At 38.8% G+C, this 18,632-nt stretch overlaps 1 protein-coding gene, 1 long non-coding RNA gene and 1 pseudogene across 2 annotated transcripts in view; 2 read left to right on the forward strand and 1 right to left on the reverse strand.

Annotated features, from left to right (window-relative positions):
* The first annotated feature begins 99 nt into the window (after positions 1 to 99).
* Positions 100 to 3,607, forward strand: LOC149134705 (protein GVQW3-like; annotated as a pseudogene).
* A 1,059-nt stretch (positions 3,608 to 4,666) lies between these two features.
* Positions 4,667 to 7,163, reverse strand: LOC106872912 (uncharacterized). The gene is made up of 3 exons (XR_001409812.3): positions 6,712 to 7,163; positions 5,981 to 6,270; positions 4,667 to 4,884 (listed from the first exon to the last, which is right to left on the reverse strand). It is a non-coding gene; the product is annotated as an uncharacterized LOC106872912 (long non-coding RNA).
* Positions 7,164 to 14,655: 7,492 nt separating this feature from the next.
* The window catches only part of LOC106872910 (carboxy-terminal kinesin 2), a 29,644-nt gene continuing 25,667 nt past the window's right edge, over positions 14,656 to 18,632 (forward strand). Inside the window, exon 1 of the mRNA XM_014920086.3 lies at positions 14,656 to 14,813. Within this exon, the coding sequence (XP_014775572.3) occupies positions 14,802 to 14,813 (12 nt within the window). The 5' untranslated portion in view covers positions 14,656 to 14,801. The remainder of the gene's footprint in view (positions 14,814 to 18,632) is intronic.

Raw genomic sequence — 18,632 nt, forward strand, 5'->3', positions numbered from 1 at the left:
TTAACATTTCAAATACTAACATCATTATCATAGTTATAATATCTATTTTCCATGCTTCTATTGGTCATCCAGGATTCATAGAGGCGTGTTTTCTATATCTGGATACCCTTACCTGTTTCTGAGCAAAGTATTAATTACATAGTCTGTGAAGCAACAAACAGCCTGGACATAGCTATGAGTCATTTTCTTTAGAAAGACTGTGCAACATGTAAGAACATGCCAAGAAGCCTAGATGTGCTTTCATCTTTAACTACAAACAAACATACAAAACCACCTGCATTGAGAGCAAAACTTTTGTTTATAGAAAATGAGGGAAGAAATATGAAATCACTAATGCAAACATGCACACATGCTCAAACATACATGCATCATTATTTTAATGTCCACTTTCCCATGCTGACATGGGTCAGACGGAATTTGTTGAAGCAAGTTTTTCTATGGCTGCATGCCCTTGCTGTTATCAACCCTCATCTGTTTCTAAGCAAGGTAATAGTTCTTCTTGGTCAGGTATGTTTTCCACAGAAGAGTTGAAATGAACAGTATTGTTTGAATCAAAGTGACACTTGTCTACAATCATGATGTGATGTCAAAAGAAGGGTACACACACATGTGCGTGTGCACACAAGACCGGTTTCTTTCAGTTTCTGTCTACCAAATCCACTCAAAGGCATTAGTTGGCTCAAGGCTATAGTAGAAGACACTTGCCCAAGGTGCCATACGGTGGGATTGAACTCAAAACCATGCTACTGCAAAGTGAGCTTCTTAACCACACTGCCATGGCTGCACCTATTAGTATTTTCTTTTATTCTTTTATTTCTTTCAGTCATGCTGGAAACCACTTTAAAGTGGTTTTGTCGAACAGTTCAACCCCAGGATTTATCTTTTAAGTCCTAGTACTTATTCTATCTATCTCTTTGCCAAACCACTAAGTTACAGGGACATAAACGCACCAACACTGGTTGTCAAGCAATGATGGAGGGGATAAACAAAGACACATACACACATATAACACGACGGGCTTCTTTCAGTTTCCATCTATCAAATCCACTCACAAAGATTTGGTTGGCCTGAAGCTGTAGTAGAAGACACTTGCCCAAGGTGCCACACAGTGAGGCTGAGCCTGGAACCATGTGGTCGGGAAGCAAGCTTCTTACCACACAGTCACACCTGCACATACATATTTATTTAATGATTTTCAAAGATTATCCTCATTATTATTTAATATGGGGTATCATTGAGGATAAATTGATCATAGTAATGTACATATTAAGTAAATCGTGATGGCACCTGTGCCCAGCGTTGCCTTCCTGGCACTTGTAAAGACATTTGAGTGAGATCGTTGCCAGTGCCGCTGGACTGGCTCCTGTGCAGGTGGCACGTAAAATACACCATCTTGAGCGTGGCCATTGCCAGTACCGCCTGACTGGCCTTCGTGCCGGTGGCACGTAAAAGCACCCACTACACTCTCGGAGTGATTGGCGTTATGAAGGGCATCCAGCTGTAGAAATTCTGCCAAATCAGATTGGAGCCTTGTGTAGCCATCTGGTTCACCAGTCCTCAGTCAAATCTTCCAACCCATGCTAGCATGGAAGGCGAACGTTAAATGATGATGATGATGATTCCACTAAACTCCAAGAATGCTGAGGTTGATGAAAGCTTTGGAAACATCCAACGAAATAGATTATATAGTTTAGGAAACATTGCTTTTTATAGTTACTGGAAGTAGTAGCCAAGCTGTTTCTTATCATAGTCCTTTTAGGATGCACAATAAATAATGTGGTTGTAGATACACAACACCTAAAAGAGTAGGATGGTCATGGTTGGAAGAACTTTGATCATAGGTCTCTTATGCCAGAGCTAACCTAGTTTCAAACAAGTTATCATCATCATTTAACATCCACTTTTCCATATTTGCATGGGTCAGATGGAATTTGTTGAGGCAGGGCAGATTATCTATGGCCAGACGCCCTTCTTGTCACCAAACCTCACAAGGTAGTATTTCCTCATGACCTGGAATATTTTGCTGAATATTGGAAATAAATGACAGTAACACCCATTTACAACTGTCATGCAATGCCAAGTGAAGGAAACTCACACATATCCACACACAAGTTTCTGTTTCCGTCTACCAAATCCACTCTCAAGGCTTTGGTCAACCCAGGGCTAATGCAAAAGACCCTTGCATCAGGTACCACACAGTGGGACTGAACTCAAAACCTTGAGATTCAGAAGCAAATTTCTCAGCCATGTCAGCACCTATGTACGAGGGGTGTTCACTAAAGATTTCCCCTGACCCTACTTCTGATTATTGCAGGGAACGGAACTTGTGCAGATATAATTATACATGTCATATTGTAAATTGTAGCTTTCCACTAGTATTCATTTGTCTTTTACAGCTGCTGAAGTGGAGTAAGGTGTTATAATGGAGGCAGTTGAATGCAGATCAGTGATCAGGTTCTTATACTTGAAAGGTCATACACCAAAAGAGACTTTCGATGAAATGAAAGAAGTTTATGGTGACGATGCACCATCATACAACGTAGACAAGCACTGGCATCGCCAGTTCAAATGTGATCGAACATTGGTGGAAACTGCTTTTATTCCTGGACGACCACATTCCGCCATTGATGACAACACCATCCATTAAGTAGAAGCTGCCATTTTGGAGAAACGCTGCATAACTATTCGGCAAGTAGCCCAAGAAATGAAGATAGGTGGAGGGTCTGTGAGAAAAATAATTCACGACCATTTGCACATGCGGAAGTTATCTACACGATGGATTCTCCGGATGCTCACCTTTTCAGAAGCAGGAATGTGTCAATTGCTCCAAGGCACTTTTGGTAATGTGCCAAGAAAACAAAGAGGTCTTTTTCGGCAGACTTATCACACAAAATAAAACAGAAGTCCATCACTATGATCTTGAGACTAGAGTCCAGTCGAAGCAATGGAAGCATGATAACTCACCACCTCCAAAGAAGGCTCGTGTCCAACATTCAGCAGGGAAGGTGATGCTCACAGTCTTTTGGTGCCAGCGCAGAGTAGTGCTGATGGATTTTCTGATAAAGGGCACCACAATTAACAGGGCATATTATGTTTCTCTGCTGCAGAAATTGTGGGACAGCATCAAAACAGAGAGGCGTGGCATGTTGACCAAAGGAGTTGTAGTGACATCATCTTGAGAGTCTTCAGCATGCATGCACAGGGTTGGAATCTTCTGGAAGGCCTGCCAGAAGTTCCCTCATATGCATGCGCAGAAAACTGGCAGGAAAAAAGTTCAGCGGCTGCGTCTCTGACTCGACACGCAGCCGCTGAACCTTGCAGATGTGGTTTTTAACAGCTCAGAGTTTGCCTACGCTCCTGTCCCGAACGCTTGGAATTTGGCCAGCTCTGATTCTTACTGGAGTTCTGTGAAGATGCCTTCACAAAGTTTTATTAACTCCAGCTTTGCTGATTCTACACCTGACCTGACCACTGTATTTTCCAAGTGTAATATTGTCTTCATAAAGTAAGATGAATATCGACTTTGCTGTTTCCACTCCAGACCTGGCTACTGATTGTCCCGAGTTGTACATTTTGTGCATACCGAATAAAAGATTGTTTTGTTAAATACTTTCTTGTTCTGCTAATTTTCGTAAAAAAACATTGATGTAAGGAATTGTGTGACACCCTTCCAGTACCAACATAATTCAACCTCTTACAGAGTCCTCCTCTTCTAAGACAACGCTCCAGTTCAGAATGCGCATGTTTCCCAGACGAAAGTGCACACCTGCGGCTATGAAATCCTTCCTCACCCACCCCCTTATTCTCCCAAACGCTCACCATCTAACTTCCGCTTCTTTCCAACCATGAAGTCTTTCTTGACGGGGAAGTGTTTTTCGGTTGGTGATGAACATATTTCCGAGGTAAAGTCTTGGCTACAGACGCAAACTACCAACTTCTACAGACGAGGTCTTCACAGCTGCATAAGGCGATGGGAGAAGTGTGTCACCATTGGTGGTAGTTATGCCGAGAAGGACTAATAAAGCCAAGTTTCGTTTATCCCAGTCCTTTGGAAGTGGGTCAGGGGAAATCTTTAATGAACACCTCTCGTATGTATTACTCTATTTGTATTGTGTCTACTTTGTTAGGGCGGTCATAAAACAATGAAACAATACTGCACTATAAACACATCATAACAGTAGCTTAAAAGCAAACTAATTAAACTCTGCTTTATAGTGCTCCTAATTCATGCAATGATGAGTTTGTACATTCGCAACATACCTAAATTACAGCTAAACAAACTGAACTACTGTGAATTTAGTGTGCCATAACCACAAATATCATACAATGCTGGTGAGGATAATAATTTCATATAAAATCTTGAGCTCTCACCACTTTAGACTCTGACACATCATGAAGTTGTTAGTGAAATTAAGTTGGTGCATTTCTGTTTTTCTAACTCTGTCAAATGTAAACATATACAAGTTAGAAGTGTGGCGCAGTGTATCAAAAGTAGCCTGATGGCATAATTCTGACCCATGTCTATATCCTTATAAAACAGTGTAGTTTGCGCAAAGGAGTCAATGTATGTAAAAAAAATACATCTACAATGGTATATGCAATGTCATGAGTTGAAAAACTTGGTAATTGATTCGCAAAATCTCGATTAAAAATATGAAGCAAGGGAGATAACTTAAGTAAGATTTATTGAAATTTTGAGAAACCAAACAATGCTGACAATTAAATCCGATCTTAAATAGCAACACAAACACACATAATGATATACAGAAAGTTGGTATGGTATTCACTGCTTTATAGAACATGTACATGTTTTATCGAAATATAATAATTACATAGCAGTTGTAGAAATAAATATGTAATCTTTCATTTCACCTCATCAGTGTTCTGCAATAAAGATGACAGCAGTTAAAAGATCCAAATATGTGCACTTTTCCCGTCATGCAAATTATCAACAACGTCTTATATCATACAGAGGACAGAAAAAAACAAAAAACAACCTACGATGGATGTAGAAGGCCATGCCCCTCTCAAACGTAAGTCGATGTAATCAAAATAAATAAATAAATAACAGCAATTATAAGGACAATGACCTATCACAGAGGGTCATTAAGCAAGGCCAAAGGGACAACATACTTCACAGCAACCTTTTCAAAACATACATGCGTACATCGTAATCGTTATCACTAGTCAAAACGCCCGCCCACCACATGTATTTATGTGAAGCCACCTAACAGCTGATGCAAGATGGCACGTATGTGAATTACTGATTGGAAATCAAATAACATCTCACCTATGTCTTGTCGGAAAATTCAGAGTACCATAAGTGAATGTTTCATGTTTGTATAATATATTAATGATATTCCTGTTTTTCAATGGTATGGAGGTTTACTTTTTTAGTTGCACATGTAGATAATCGATACATACATACATTCATACAAAGAAACAAACTTCTGTCAAATGTAAACATAACAGGCCGGATATTGTTATTTGGGACAGAGGGGCAAAGGTATGGACCATCATAGAGGTCAGCTGCCCTGTAGATATACATATCTATTTGAAAATCAAATAGAAAGAGGATATCTATGGACAACTGCTTCGAAACCTCCAGCTTCTAAATCCTGACTATGAATTCATATTCATACCAATAATAATTGGAGCATTAAGTTTTGTTAGTAAATGCTTAAAGGAGAATCTAGATAAACTGGGATTTTCGGAAAGAGAAATCGACCGGCTAATTCGTACAAGTGCAATCTGTGAGTGGAACATTAAAAATATGCAAAACTTTTCTCAAGTTCCAAATGTGGAGTCTTGTATCTTTGATGGTAACCGGTTCCCTCCTCAGTGGAAGATTTATAATAATTGAAAAATAGAATACCGGAACAGTAAGTTACGTGAACCTAAATACACCAACACCGCTTGACAACCGGTGTTGGGTGACAAACACAGACGAGCACACACACAAATATTTAATAGGACAAACCTATTTCTGTTTCTGTCGTTCATAAGACTTTGGTCGGTCGAGGCTGCAGTTGAAGACACTTGTCCAAGGTTCCATGCTGGGTGACTGAACCCGGAACCTTGTAGTGTTCGTCCTCACACCACTTGACAAACCGATGCTGGTTTGTTGACGTTCCCATTAGCTTGTGGTTCGGCAAAGATATCAATATAATAAGTACCAAGCTTCAAAAACAAAAGAAAAAAGTTCTGGGGTAGATTTGTTTGACTAAAATTCTTCGAACCGGCTACCCCAGCAGTCTTGCAGTCTAATCACTGAAACAAGAAAAGACAAAAATAAAGAAATAATCGTAATCTACATCATCTGAAAAGTATTTGTAGAAAATTTCTATAAAAAAAAAAATATCAATTTTCCTCAAAGTTATGGCGAAACAAAGTCGGAGATGGAGTGAAGGACATACTTATTTCTTTATTGCCCAGAAGGGGCTAAACATAGAGGGGACAAACAAGAACAGACAAAGGTATTAAGTCGATTATATCGACCCCAGTGTGTAACTGGTACTTAATTTATCGACCCCGAAAGGATTAAAGGCAAAGTCGACCTCGGCGGAATTTGAACTCAGAACGTAACGGCAGACGAAATACTGCTAGGCATTTCGCCCGGCGCGTGTGGGTAAACGCAAAGGTTAAAGATGTTTCGTTTAGTGACTATCATATGTCTGCAGTGCTTTACTTAAATTTATAATTTAGTCCTACCTGTAACTTCTTCTTACAAGTAGGAGTAAGTTTAAATGGCCAGAATGGTTCAGAAGTTCGCTTCGCAACAAAACACGCCTGGGGTTCGATCTTACTGCGTAACCTCTTAGACAAATATAATTTATTATTATTATTTTCGGATCTTTTTTAAAACGGGGGCCACATTTTTCATTAACGAAACACTTTGAAACTTGGAACACTGGTAGAATGTGTCATATAAAACATCTTTTTCTCTTAGTCTTCTTTTAAAAAAAAGAAATCCATAAGTTTTTCCATGTTAAAGTTGTCGTATTTCTGTAATTTCAACCAATCACTGACGTCCATTCAGCCGATATACATTAAGTGCCGACTACATAAACAAACGATTCTGAAACAATTAACCCTAACCCTAGGGTTAGGGTTAAAGCAAATTTAAAATGAAAAAAGCAAATAAAACGAAGGTATGGAGATTAAATACGCTTTACATCGCTTAATCAGCCAAAGAAGTAAATATAAACAACTGAATACTTGTCAGTGATTGGTTGAAATTATCGAAATAAGACAATTTTTTTACATGAAATAAATTCGAATACAAAAATATTTTTCTGTTCTATAACACAAAATAGATAAGTATACGAAGTTTGAAAGTCTTTCCGTGCCAAAAACACTACGTAAAACATTAATGAAAAATGTGGCCCCCGTTTTAAAATAGATCCTTATTTTCTTTATAGTTTGGGTCTGTGGAGGCGTAATGACCCAGTGGTTAGGGCAGCGGACTCGCGGTCATAGGATCGCGGTTTCGATTCCCAGACCGGGCATGGTGAGTGTTTATTGAGCGAAAACACCTAAAAGCTCCACGAACCCTGCTGTTCTCTTTCACCACAACTTTCTCTCACTCTTACTTCCTGTTTCTGTTGTGCCTGTAATTCAAAGGGTCAGCCTTGTCACACTGTGTCACGCTGAATATCCCCGAGAACTACGTTAAGAGTACACGTGTCTGTGGAGTACTCAGCCATTTGCACGTTAATTCCACGAGCAGGCTGTTCCGTTGATCGGACCAAATGGAACTCTCGACGTCGTAAGCGACGGAGTGCCAACAACAACAGTTTGGGTCTATCGATACCGTGTGAACGAAACTGAGTAAACGGAAACTGTATTGATGGAGTATACTTGTAATTCAAAAATAATAGCTTTGACATACACTCTGTCACGCCAACTCTGCCCAAGGAGCACATTAAGGGTACATGTGTCTGTGAGATACTCAACCACTTATGCGTTAATTTAATCGCAGGTAATTCTGTTGATCGAACAACCAAGATCCATCGCCACAAAGATGACAATTATATTTATAGGTAAAGGGAAATAACTAAGGCAGTTTTTCACCTAAATTATCTCCCTTTCACGAAAGTACCCGCTCAAATAAAAGGTGATGCTGAAGAGTTTCTGGCTTTGGGCAACAGAAAATACAGGAGGATCAGTTAATTATGATTTTATTCAATATATTTCTCTCTCAGATTCACACACTTATTGCAGCAGTCCTTCAGTTTTTCTAAGCCCTGTAAAAGAACTCGGATGGGCTTCCAATCTGGACTTTCGTGATACCCTTAAGGCCAGGAACTTTTCAGTACTCTCTCGTATGTGTAACTTATTTGATTTAGGGGTGCTGATTTCGAATCTGTTCTTAGAATTTTCGAATCAAAGTTCTTTTTTTTTTTTTTACCCCTTCTTTCAGACAGCGTTTTCAAATTTTAGCAATATAGTTGTATATAAAATGCACATATTAGTATTGCATAACATACAAGTATATGATATAATAGCTAGAATAGAATAATTTTAGTGTTTGAAGAGGCGATTTACTCCATTTCATTTATATACGACATTATGTTTATAGTTAAGAAAGGTAGATATAATTTGAAAAAAATTATTAAAAATAAAATAAATCTTTAGCGCAAATGCAGACGTTCTTGCATTATGTAGCCACGTAAAAGAAAAGAAAAAAGCAGAAAGAAGATGAAAACACAAAAACCATCACTGAAATAATGCACACTATGTATGCATAATATAACCCAGCCAACAAATTTTGTCCATTTTATTTTAATCCAATGTCCAAAGCTGTAGATTAAGCATACGACCAATGTGCGCTGTTTAAGCTTTCTCAAGCAGTTATCATTTCAGGTAGTGTTTCTCAACCATGTAAAAAATCTCAAGCTCCACTTCATACATGTGTGTGTGTGTGTGTGTGTTTTTGCTTGCTTGCTTCATGCTCTTGCTTGATGGGGTTGGGGTCATCCCAGGCTGGTGGTCCCAGAGACATAATCTTGGGTAGACCCGACTAGATCCAGCCCCTCTGCATATTCGAAGATGATGTTGAGTCTCCAGAGATCTTCCTTAATCACATGCAGCCATCTGGTGCGGGGTCTCTTTCAATCCGCTGCTGCTGCGCCGAATGAGAGTAAGACCTGGTATGTATGCATATATATATATATATATATATATATATATATATAGTCATAAATGACAGAGAAATATTTAGCTGAATCTTTATTTATCGATAAAAAAAAACCCAAATATCAAGACAAATTTGTTTCATAACTCAAAAAACATGTAAGCAACTTGTATTATCATATTGAATAATAAATAAATTACTTACACATCTGAAACAGATTTTATGTTAATTTCTTTTTTTGACATAAAATGTATTTCATCTGATGATATCGCTCAAATTCTTCTGCATTATTTTGATAGACTTTTTTACATTTCGTATTAGTGCAGACATGTAAGTAATCTATTTATTATTAAATATGATAATCTAAGTTATTTACATGTTTTTTGAGTTATGAAACAAATTTATCGTGATATTTAGATTTTTCATCGTTAAATAAAGATTCATCTAAATAGAGCTCTGTCACTTATGACTATATACACTCCTTAGGTACTACTAAAGCAGCGCGGACCCGAACGCGCAGTCGCGCGTCCGCTCTAGCTAGTCTTGAGTGGTCGATCCTAACCCTATCCCTAACCCGCGTGTGCAAATGAATACGTGTTTAGGGTTAGGGTTAGGATCGACCACTCACGACTAGCTAGCGCGGACGCGCGACTGCGCGTTCGGGTCCGCGCTGCTTTAGTAGTACCGACTCCTTATCTTTTCCTCTTATATCATCATCATCGTTTTACATCCGCTTTCCATGCTGGCGTGGGTTGGACAGTTTAACTGAGAACAGGTGAGCTGGAGAACTGCACCAGGCTCAATCTCATCTGGCAAAGTTTCTACAGCTGGATGTCCTTCCTAATGCCAACCACTCTGAGAGTGTAGTGGGTGCTTTTACGCGGTACAAGAACCAGTCAGGCGGTTCTGGTAATGACCACGCTCAAAAGGTGTTTTTACGTGCTACCTGCACAGGAGCCAGTCCGGCGGCATTGGCAACGACCACACTCGAATGTTGTTTTTCACGTGCCACCAGCACATGTACCGGTAAAGCGACGCTGACAACGATCACGCTCGAATGGTGCTTTTCACGTGTCACCAGCACGGGTGCCAATACGTGGCCCACCAGCACGGGAACCAATCCATGGACCCCTACCTCTACTTGGAAATTCTTCACTGTATTCGTTGCCAACCCTCACCTTACTGATAGCATCCCTGTACATGGCTTATACAGCTCTCACTAACCATTCATCTATCCCTAGTTTCCTCATTGGCAATCAGATAAGGGATAAGGGGACCCTGTCAAAGGCTTTCTCCATGTCAACGAAAGCCAGGTACAGAGGTTTACCTTTGGCTGGGTATTTCTCTTGCAGCTGTCTTACCAGAAATATAGCATCAGTGGTGCTTTTCTCTGGCATGAACGATAGTTTGTATTGTACAATGGCTCATTAAAGAGTTTTTTTCTGAGTACTATCATGTGTGTGTGTGTGTGTGTGTGTGAGAAGGCGCGTGGCCTAGCGGATAGGCAGTTGCACTCACGATCGCTAGATCGTGGGTTCGATTCCTAGACTGGGAGGCGTGTTGTGTTCTTGAGCATAATACTTAATTTCATGTTACTCCAGTCCTCTTTCGATCAAGGGGGATTGTTGGCATGCTCGCCTTGGTCGTATATAAAAATAATATTTTCCAACTTTCTGTTAGTTCTATTGCATTTTGAAAAATATGAATTTATTTTATGGTATCATTGTTTATATTTTGACTTACATATATATGGGGGCACCAACATTTTTTAAGTGCTTAGGGCCTCAATCTGGCCCAGGATGTAGTGACTATAAATGTCTCCAACAGAAAGTATTCACAGAGTTACCATCCTTGTTGACACATACTTCATTGCATCATGGAATTTTTCATTGAGTATTTTGCTTTTATTGGCTACGGCCAGCCATAATGAATAATACACATAATCATAGTCGGCTTTATCTCGTATCCGAGAACTTAGTTTCTTCTTTACTGAACGCTTCCCTTATGGTGATGGCGTTGATGACTAAGTAGGCCAATTCTTACATAGAAGAGTCCATGGAATCGACTGCATGGCACTGTTGGAGGGTGACGAGGTTGATTTTGTCGAGCCTTTTACTCCTGTCGTTTGTTTTCTTCCTTTTCTCATAATAGAGATGTTAAAAGTCAACTGGTACCTGTGTCTGAAGCTTTTTATTAACCCTTTAGCATTCAGATTGCTCTGTCAAATATAAGCTTATTTATTCACATTGTTTTGAACAAATAAGGCATTATCTCATAGCTTTGACGTTTCCACGACATTTAGAATGACATTGTAGGGTAGGTGTGTAAGGCAGGATCTGGCCAGTTTAAACATAAAGCTGGTAGAATATTTGGACCTGATGTGGCTGGTTTAAATGCTAAAGAGTCAAGTGACGAAAGGCCTTACACAGGGCGATCCCCACTCACTGAACACTCTCTTCCCAAAAGAAGAACTAATCTACATTATTGGCTGCAAACAAAGTTGCAGATGTTACTTTAGAGTTTTCCATCTCCAGGAGAGTTGCCTAAATTAAGACTAGGGATTTCTCATTACAAGCAGTTGGATAGCTGTTGACTATTGAGTTCACCCAGCCTTTTGACAGGTTTTTTTTTTCTTGTCCTCCAGAGTTTCCAATGAAAACTACTCTCCTTACGAAACAGGCTTTGCAGGGTTGTTAGATGTCCTGGATCACAGGCCCCTATTTATCTCATTTGGTTTATACGAAAGATCCCAGGGACGACACAAAAGCTATATCTAGAGGTGTCAATGGCTATATCCTAGAAAATCTTCTTTAGTTTATCTAGGGCCTAGATAAACTAAAGATGGACATAAACCAAAACAATTTGTCACAAGAATCTTTTATTGCGAACAAAGATACATTTTTTTCCTAAGGAAAGTTATCTCTTGTGCATTTGTGATGGTGAGAATGGAAGAACTTCTATACATTCTGGAAACATATTGTGAATATAAATGGACACTTCTTCATGACATGGAACTGAACAGTTTATTCAATGCCATACAAATGTCACTTCCCAGCATTTTCAGTTTTTATCTTGGAAAACACATATTTCTTGGCAAAGTAAATATTTTCTCTTTATGTTACAATGCAGAAGCATGTACATTGGGTTGTAAACTCTCTGGTATTCTGTTATTTAACTTTATGTATATATACTCTTTTACTTGTTTCAGTCATTTGACTGCAGCCATGCTGGAGCACCGCCTTTAGTCGAGAAAATCGCCCCCAGGACTTATTCTTTGTAAGCCTAGTACATATTCTATCGGTCTCTTTTTGCCGAACCACTAAGTTACGGGGACGTAAACACACCAGCATCGGTTGTCAAGCGATGGTGGGGGACAAATACAGACACACATACATATATACGACAGGCTTCTTTCAGTTTCCGTCTACCAAATCCACTCACAAGGTTTTGGTCGGCCCGAGGCTATAGTAGAAGACACTTGCCCAAGGGACTGGACCCAGAACCATGTGGTTGGTAAGCAAGCTACTTACCACACAGCCACTCCTGCGCCTATATATATTTATTGAACTGCTCGAAATAGTTGCATGCACAAATAATGTGTTTAAAATATTCGATTGAATATATTTTTGTATATTTAAGAAGTGGTATTTTGGAAAATAACTTTTTTCCCAAACATCATTTCAACGAGAAATAAAAAAAAAACCCAACAAAAACTCAGATTTGATTGTTGGTTCGAAATATTCCGAAAGATTTACGAATCCACTTAAGCGTTACGAATCCACTTAAGGGTGGGGGTGTCCTTACAACAAACACTGAGCAGATGACATTTACTAGGCCTCAATGTAGTCACTCGACATGCTAAAAATAATAGCAAAATCACTCTCAAACCATTCACGGGGGCTGAGTTGCATTTGTAAGTCTTAATAAATCCTTTTTCTGATTCAATTAATAAATCATTGAATTTTCATGTCGGAATAAAGTGTGGTGGAGGACGGGGTGGGGGAAGAACAAATTTAATTTCAATCGTATAAAGTACGTTGATGGGTGGTGGTGACGGGCCGAGTGGGTTTGCGAAAATTTTGTCTCCAAAAATGCGGATTACACATTTCGCAATGTGGAATACTTATAATATGACGAAAGTGAAAGGTAAGGGAAAAGAGAAAAGAGAAAAAAAATAGAGATCAGACGTTTAGAAAACATGAATTAAAATATTTTTTTTTAAAAAAGAAAAGCTTCCCCACATTGCTTTGGAATGCAGGAAACCAACAAACCGGGGAGGGAGGAATGGAGAAGGGTACTGAAATTTTGATATACTATGTTTCTTTATTTGGCAAAATCGAAACTCATTGTCGAATGCAAAAAAGAAGTAGGGGAAAATGTTCAATAAAGTTGGCTGTTATTTCTACCACATGTAAGATCATATCATGCACTGACTGGAAATCACATCCAGATGCAGAAATGAGCAAATATTGGCGTGGATGAGCGCGGGGTAAAAAGACTGAAATTGTTAGTAACCACCCTTTTACGCTTTTTTTCTTTTCTATGGGTTCTAAGATTTTCGGCGAGGGAGATTCTAATTATGCCAAAAATCAGCGTAGAACACTGCATCGGGAAACAGAAGATGCGATGGTGATCTGTACTGAATGCAGGCACAACTTAAAAGTAAAACAAGTCAACTTGACATAATGTCATAGAAATGTCATGTTACATACAGCTGGAATTTACGGAGGATAAACATCGGCAATGTGATTCAGAAATGTACAAAAATGCGGGAACGAAATTAGCTTAGTGGTGGCAAACCCAGGACGTTCCTAGCGTTTTCATTGCCCAGTAAAATTTTAGGGTGTGCAAGCGCACCACCTGTTCTGGATCCTATGGGAATGTTTAGAAATTCTGGAAACGATTCGTAAAATTCCCGGATCTGTTCCTTGTAAATTGCCTCGATCAGGGAACCACCTCATTTCCCCAATCGATCGGCTTATGTATTTTAGGCGTTTTCTGATACAAGATCAATAGGTCTCGATATGGTTAGTGCATGCCCCAGCGTAGGAATTCACGAAATCTTTGGCATGATTCATTCACTGGTCGGTGAATGTACACAAGTTGGTGGGGATTCCGATAACTGGCTCATTTATCAGTAAAAATTACCGTACCTGGCAAGACATTTTCCTTTTTGACAGATTCTAAAGTGACTGTACTCCTGTGAGGTACGTTGTGAAGGGAACCTTTGTTGGTGGTGGTGGTGGAATCGAAACACATATAACCTATATTTTTTTACCCATTCTACCGACATTGTTCTTTTTGCCTGAATAACAAACTTTTAAATCTGTCTCCATTTCGTGATTCAGACCATTGAGCAGAGCTTTATCATCCAGCATCTTGGCTGCACACACTTTTCGGCAAACTAGTCTCTAGCCCTCAAAGCTGCTGATCCTGTGCCTAAATTAAAAGCCTATTTACTATGTCACCGAGGTGTCAGCCAACGACACTGAACGATTCAAAATATTTGCACTGCGCATGTCCACAACTACGATCAACCAATCAGAAGCTGTATTTTAAATTTGTGGCAAATTTAAAAATTTTCTCGCTGTTTTAGCTGTAAGGATCCTCATTCCATTACAATACGTTGTTTCTTTAGTCATTTATTTGTGAAATATAAACAACAATGAATAATCAGGTGAGCATATTTATATTTTATGTGATTTCAGTTGTTTTAATTATTTTTGTCGAATGTTTTCCTTTACATTTCTTTCTGTTTATAATTAACTTTGTGGTTATTTTTAATGATAGTTTACACATTACTGAACAGTTAATTTGCTCTCTCTTGTGTATAGAATAAAATTTTAAGAAGCACGTCTCATTATCATTACTTAATTTCTTATAAGATAATTCAATCATTAATAGTGCCCGTCATTCTCACTTTGTTCGATAACGCGCCTATTGCACAATAAGCAATTATATTGTTTTTATATTATTGTTTGATGTGTTTATTGTGTACGGAAGATCCTCTTAATGACTTGTAATATAATTTGGCCGTTAAGGCAACTTTACCGAAGTAAATGATCTCAATATTAATTGTAAATGAAAATATTTTGTACCGAAAAAACTTGGTGAAAATCTTAAAGAAGTGAACAAAAAGCTCTTTTAACATTTAGTTTGTGTATTTTCGTTAGTTAACTGATTATAACTATTTACCAGTTTGAACTCAGTGAATCTCTTCGCAAGATATTCAAGATATTGGAATTAATTTTGGTAATATTTACCTTTTTAGGCATAAATAATATGCACATCTCCCGTTTTTGGCGTAACAAAAACCCTAATCACCTGGTGTTCGTATTCTTTACCTTCGCGAAAGGAATTTCAACACGACTACAGCTTCCCAACCGCGATCATCCTGTCCCTTTAAACCCATATCTCGATTAGTTGTACTCAACACTTTAATACAGTTTATAATGCGTTATTGTGAATGTGCAGAAAATGAATCGGACCTTTTCGTTTTGTAAACATTTCTGAATATCCAGAATTTTCTATTTGTCCACGTAGAAGAATAGAGAAAACCTTTTGTTAAGCAGAATCAGAGTGCTGGTCAAAATGACTGACGGTTACCATTCCTTCAGTTCAAATCCTCACGGTCGATTTCTCCCGGGGACCACACAATAAATACCAGCCATATATTGTTGTCGAGTAAACGAGCCATATTTTTGACCCCTATATCTGTGGCTTTGCATCATAAATCATTATTGTTGGTAAAATGTGTGGTATGACGTCAGTGTCAAAATGTTTACTAATCTTAAAATAATCGTTTCCTTTTTACTGTATTTCAAAATTTCTGACAGCTGGGGGAAGGGGGTGCATGGCTCGCACTAACCATCATACAGGGCAATGCTACAAGACTCCTCTCAGTAATTCTCCCTATGTAAATAGCTTTTAATCTCAAACCGTATCAACGAAGCAAAACACTAAAAATCAAAAACAACACATTTTAGTTTTGGGCGGAATTCTGGTTTAAGCATTCTATAGTTAAGAAAAGAACGAGCATCACGCAATTTTTATCAGCTCTTACCCTTACATATTTGTGGCAGTGGGATGGCAGATATTGGATTATTTCCTATTTAAGTAACGTGTCTAAATGATTCAAAGGGAGAAGCTGTTCTCCGAATACGTTATACAACGGCGAATCATATATTCATGTTCAAATCTGCCTGATTGTGTTTGAGAACGAATGGATACATTAAAAAGTACATAGTTTTCTGTGTACAAACTCTGTATTTAATTTATATATACGCCGCGACATGGCACATATTACAAAAATATAACTGTTTCAACAACGAAGTAAAACCAGCATTCCAACCGCTATCATCTAGTCAGATTATTTTGGAAAAAAAAAAAAAAATTATATAAGGACTATATTTCTACATTTTATAAATTGTATAGATATTTAACGATTTATTCATTCACGTATATATATATATATATATATATATATATATATATATATATATATATATATATATATATATATATGAGTGTATCTGGTTTAGTAGTATCGTTGTGACTGCTACAAGAACAAAGGTGATGTATGAGAGCGAGGAAATTACAAAGCATCAAATTTTTGGGCAATGGTGTAACAGTCACAGAAAGAGTCATGGCACAAGTGATCAGGAGTGGAATTATTCTAGAAGAGATGCAACTGGGCTTTGTGGCTGGAAGAGGCATTAGTTGTCATCCTTGGGAGTGAGCTGCAGGAAAAATACTTAGCTAAGGAGTTAGCCACTTTACCTAACATTTTTGGGCTTCAACAAGGACAATGACAGGATGTCATGCTCTGTATTTGGCTCATCACATAGGCAATTAAGTGCAGATAAATGGCTTTGTGAGGGCTGTACAAGCTATGTATAAAGATGCTGTTGGCAAAGTCAATGTCAGTGATGAGTTTAGCGACATATTTAGTATAAAGATATGTGTCCAACAGGGTTCATTCCTCAGTCCCTCTTATTCATCATAGTCATACAGGCCTCACTAGGGAGTTCCAAGATTGACTAATCATGTTTCTTTTATGTGCTGATAATCTGGTTTTCATAACTGAATCTGTTGCATGTAGAGAAGTGAAAACCTGGCATCAGAAGGCCTTAAGACTAAAGTGTTAGTAACAAAAATGACAGGACTTTGGTACCATCAGGGATATGGTCTTGCTGGATGAAAAAAGGACTATATTTCTAAAAAAAATGTTTCCTAAACTACGAAACCTTTTTATGGAATATAGAAAAGGGGGAAAAAAATTATATGCAGAAAAGGAGTATGTAGGAACTTGATATTGTTGTACTCAGTGTTAGCTGTGGATAGACATGAGATGACAGGCTAACCACACAAGGCGGACTTTGTGTGAGGCAGATCATCATCATCATCGTATAACGTCCGCTTTCCATGCTAGCATGGGTTGGACGATTTGACTGAGGACTGGTGAAACCAGATGGCTACACCAGGCTCCAATCTGATTTGGCAGAGTTTCTACAGCTGGATGCCCTTCCTAACGCCAACCACTCTGAGAGTGTAGTGAGTGCTTTTACGTGCCACCCGCATGAGGCCAGTCAGGCGGTACTGGCAGCGGCCACGCTCAAATGATGTATTTTATGTGCCACCCGCACAAGAGCCAGTCCTGGGGCACTGGCAACGATCTCGCTCGAAAGTCCATTACACATGCCACGGGCATAAGTGCCAGAAAGGCGACGCTGGGCACAGGTACCATCTCGATTTCGCTTTCGCTTGCCCCAATAAGTCTTCGCAAGCTGAGTTTCATGTCCAATGAAGGAGACGACGTTGGCATGGGTGCCAGTCGTCGAATTTAGTTCGGTTTCGATTTCACTTGCCTCAACAGGTCTTCGCAAGCGGAGTTTAGTGTCCAAAGAAGGAAAGGTACGCATAAGTGGGCTGGCTACACCCCTGGCAGAGGCCTTGGAGATGCTAGAGAAATAAAAGCTGAGAGCACACTGGAAATAGATTCTGTTAAATACCTGGCAGGTTCACTAGAAGTAGTTGATAGCTAAGTGCCATAATTAGCAGTGATGATGGTGGTTCCAAAAGTATAGTCACTTGAGTAAGAACAGGGTGGAAAAAGTTCATGGAAGCAGTATTAGTACCAAAAAGCAATCTTTATATCCATCTTAACATGGATGTGTTGTTAGAAAGATGAATACTGCCATTGTTTTTGTCACTAATAATTTCTTAATCTATTTGCAACATCTGTGGAAAGACACTGATAATATATCATGGTAGCGAAATTTGGCTGTTACTGAACTTACATACACTGTCATCTCTCACATGCTTGGAACCAATCTTACCTACCTTCTTGTTCACCTTCCCCACTTCACTCAACTTCCCAGTAATTTCAGTCATCTATCACTCATACTTATCTTTGTGATACTTGCAAATGATAAATGGTCCTCCCTACATCTTCATCCTCATCATTCTGCCTCCTTTCACTAAGCTTAGTAATGTA

Source organism: Octopus bimaculoides, chromosome 7, assembly GCF_046866305.1.
Source record: "Octopus bimaculoides isolate indiv1 chromosome 7, ASM4686630v1, whole genome shotgun sequence".
Classification (NCBI taxonomy): domain Eukaryota; kingdom Metazoa; phylum Mollusca; class Cephalopoda; order Octopoda; family Octopodidae; genus Octopus; species Octopus bimaculoides.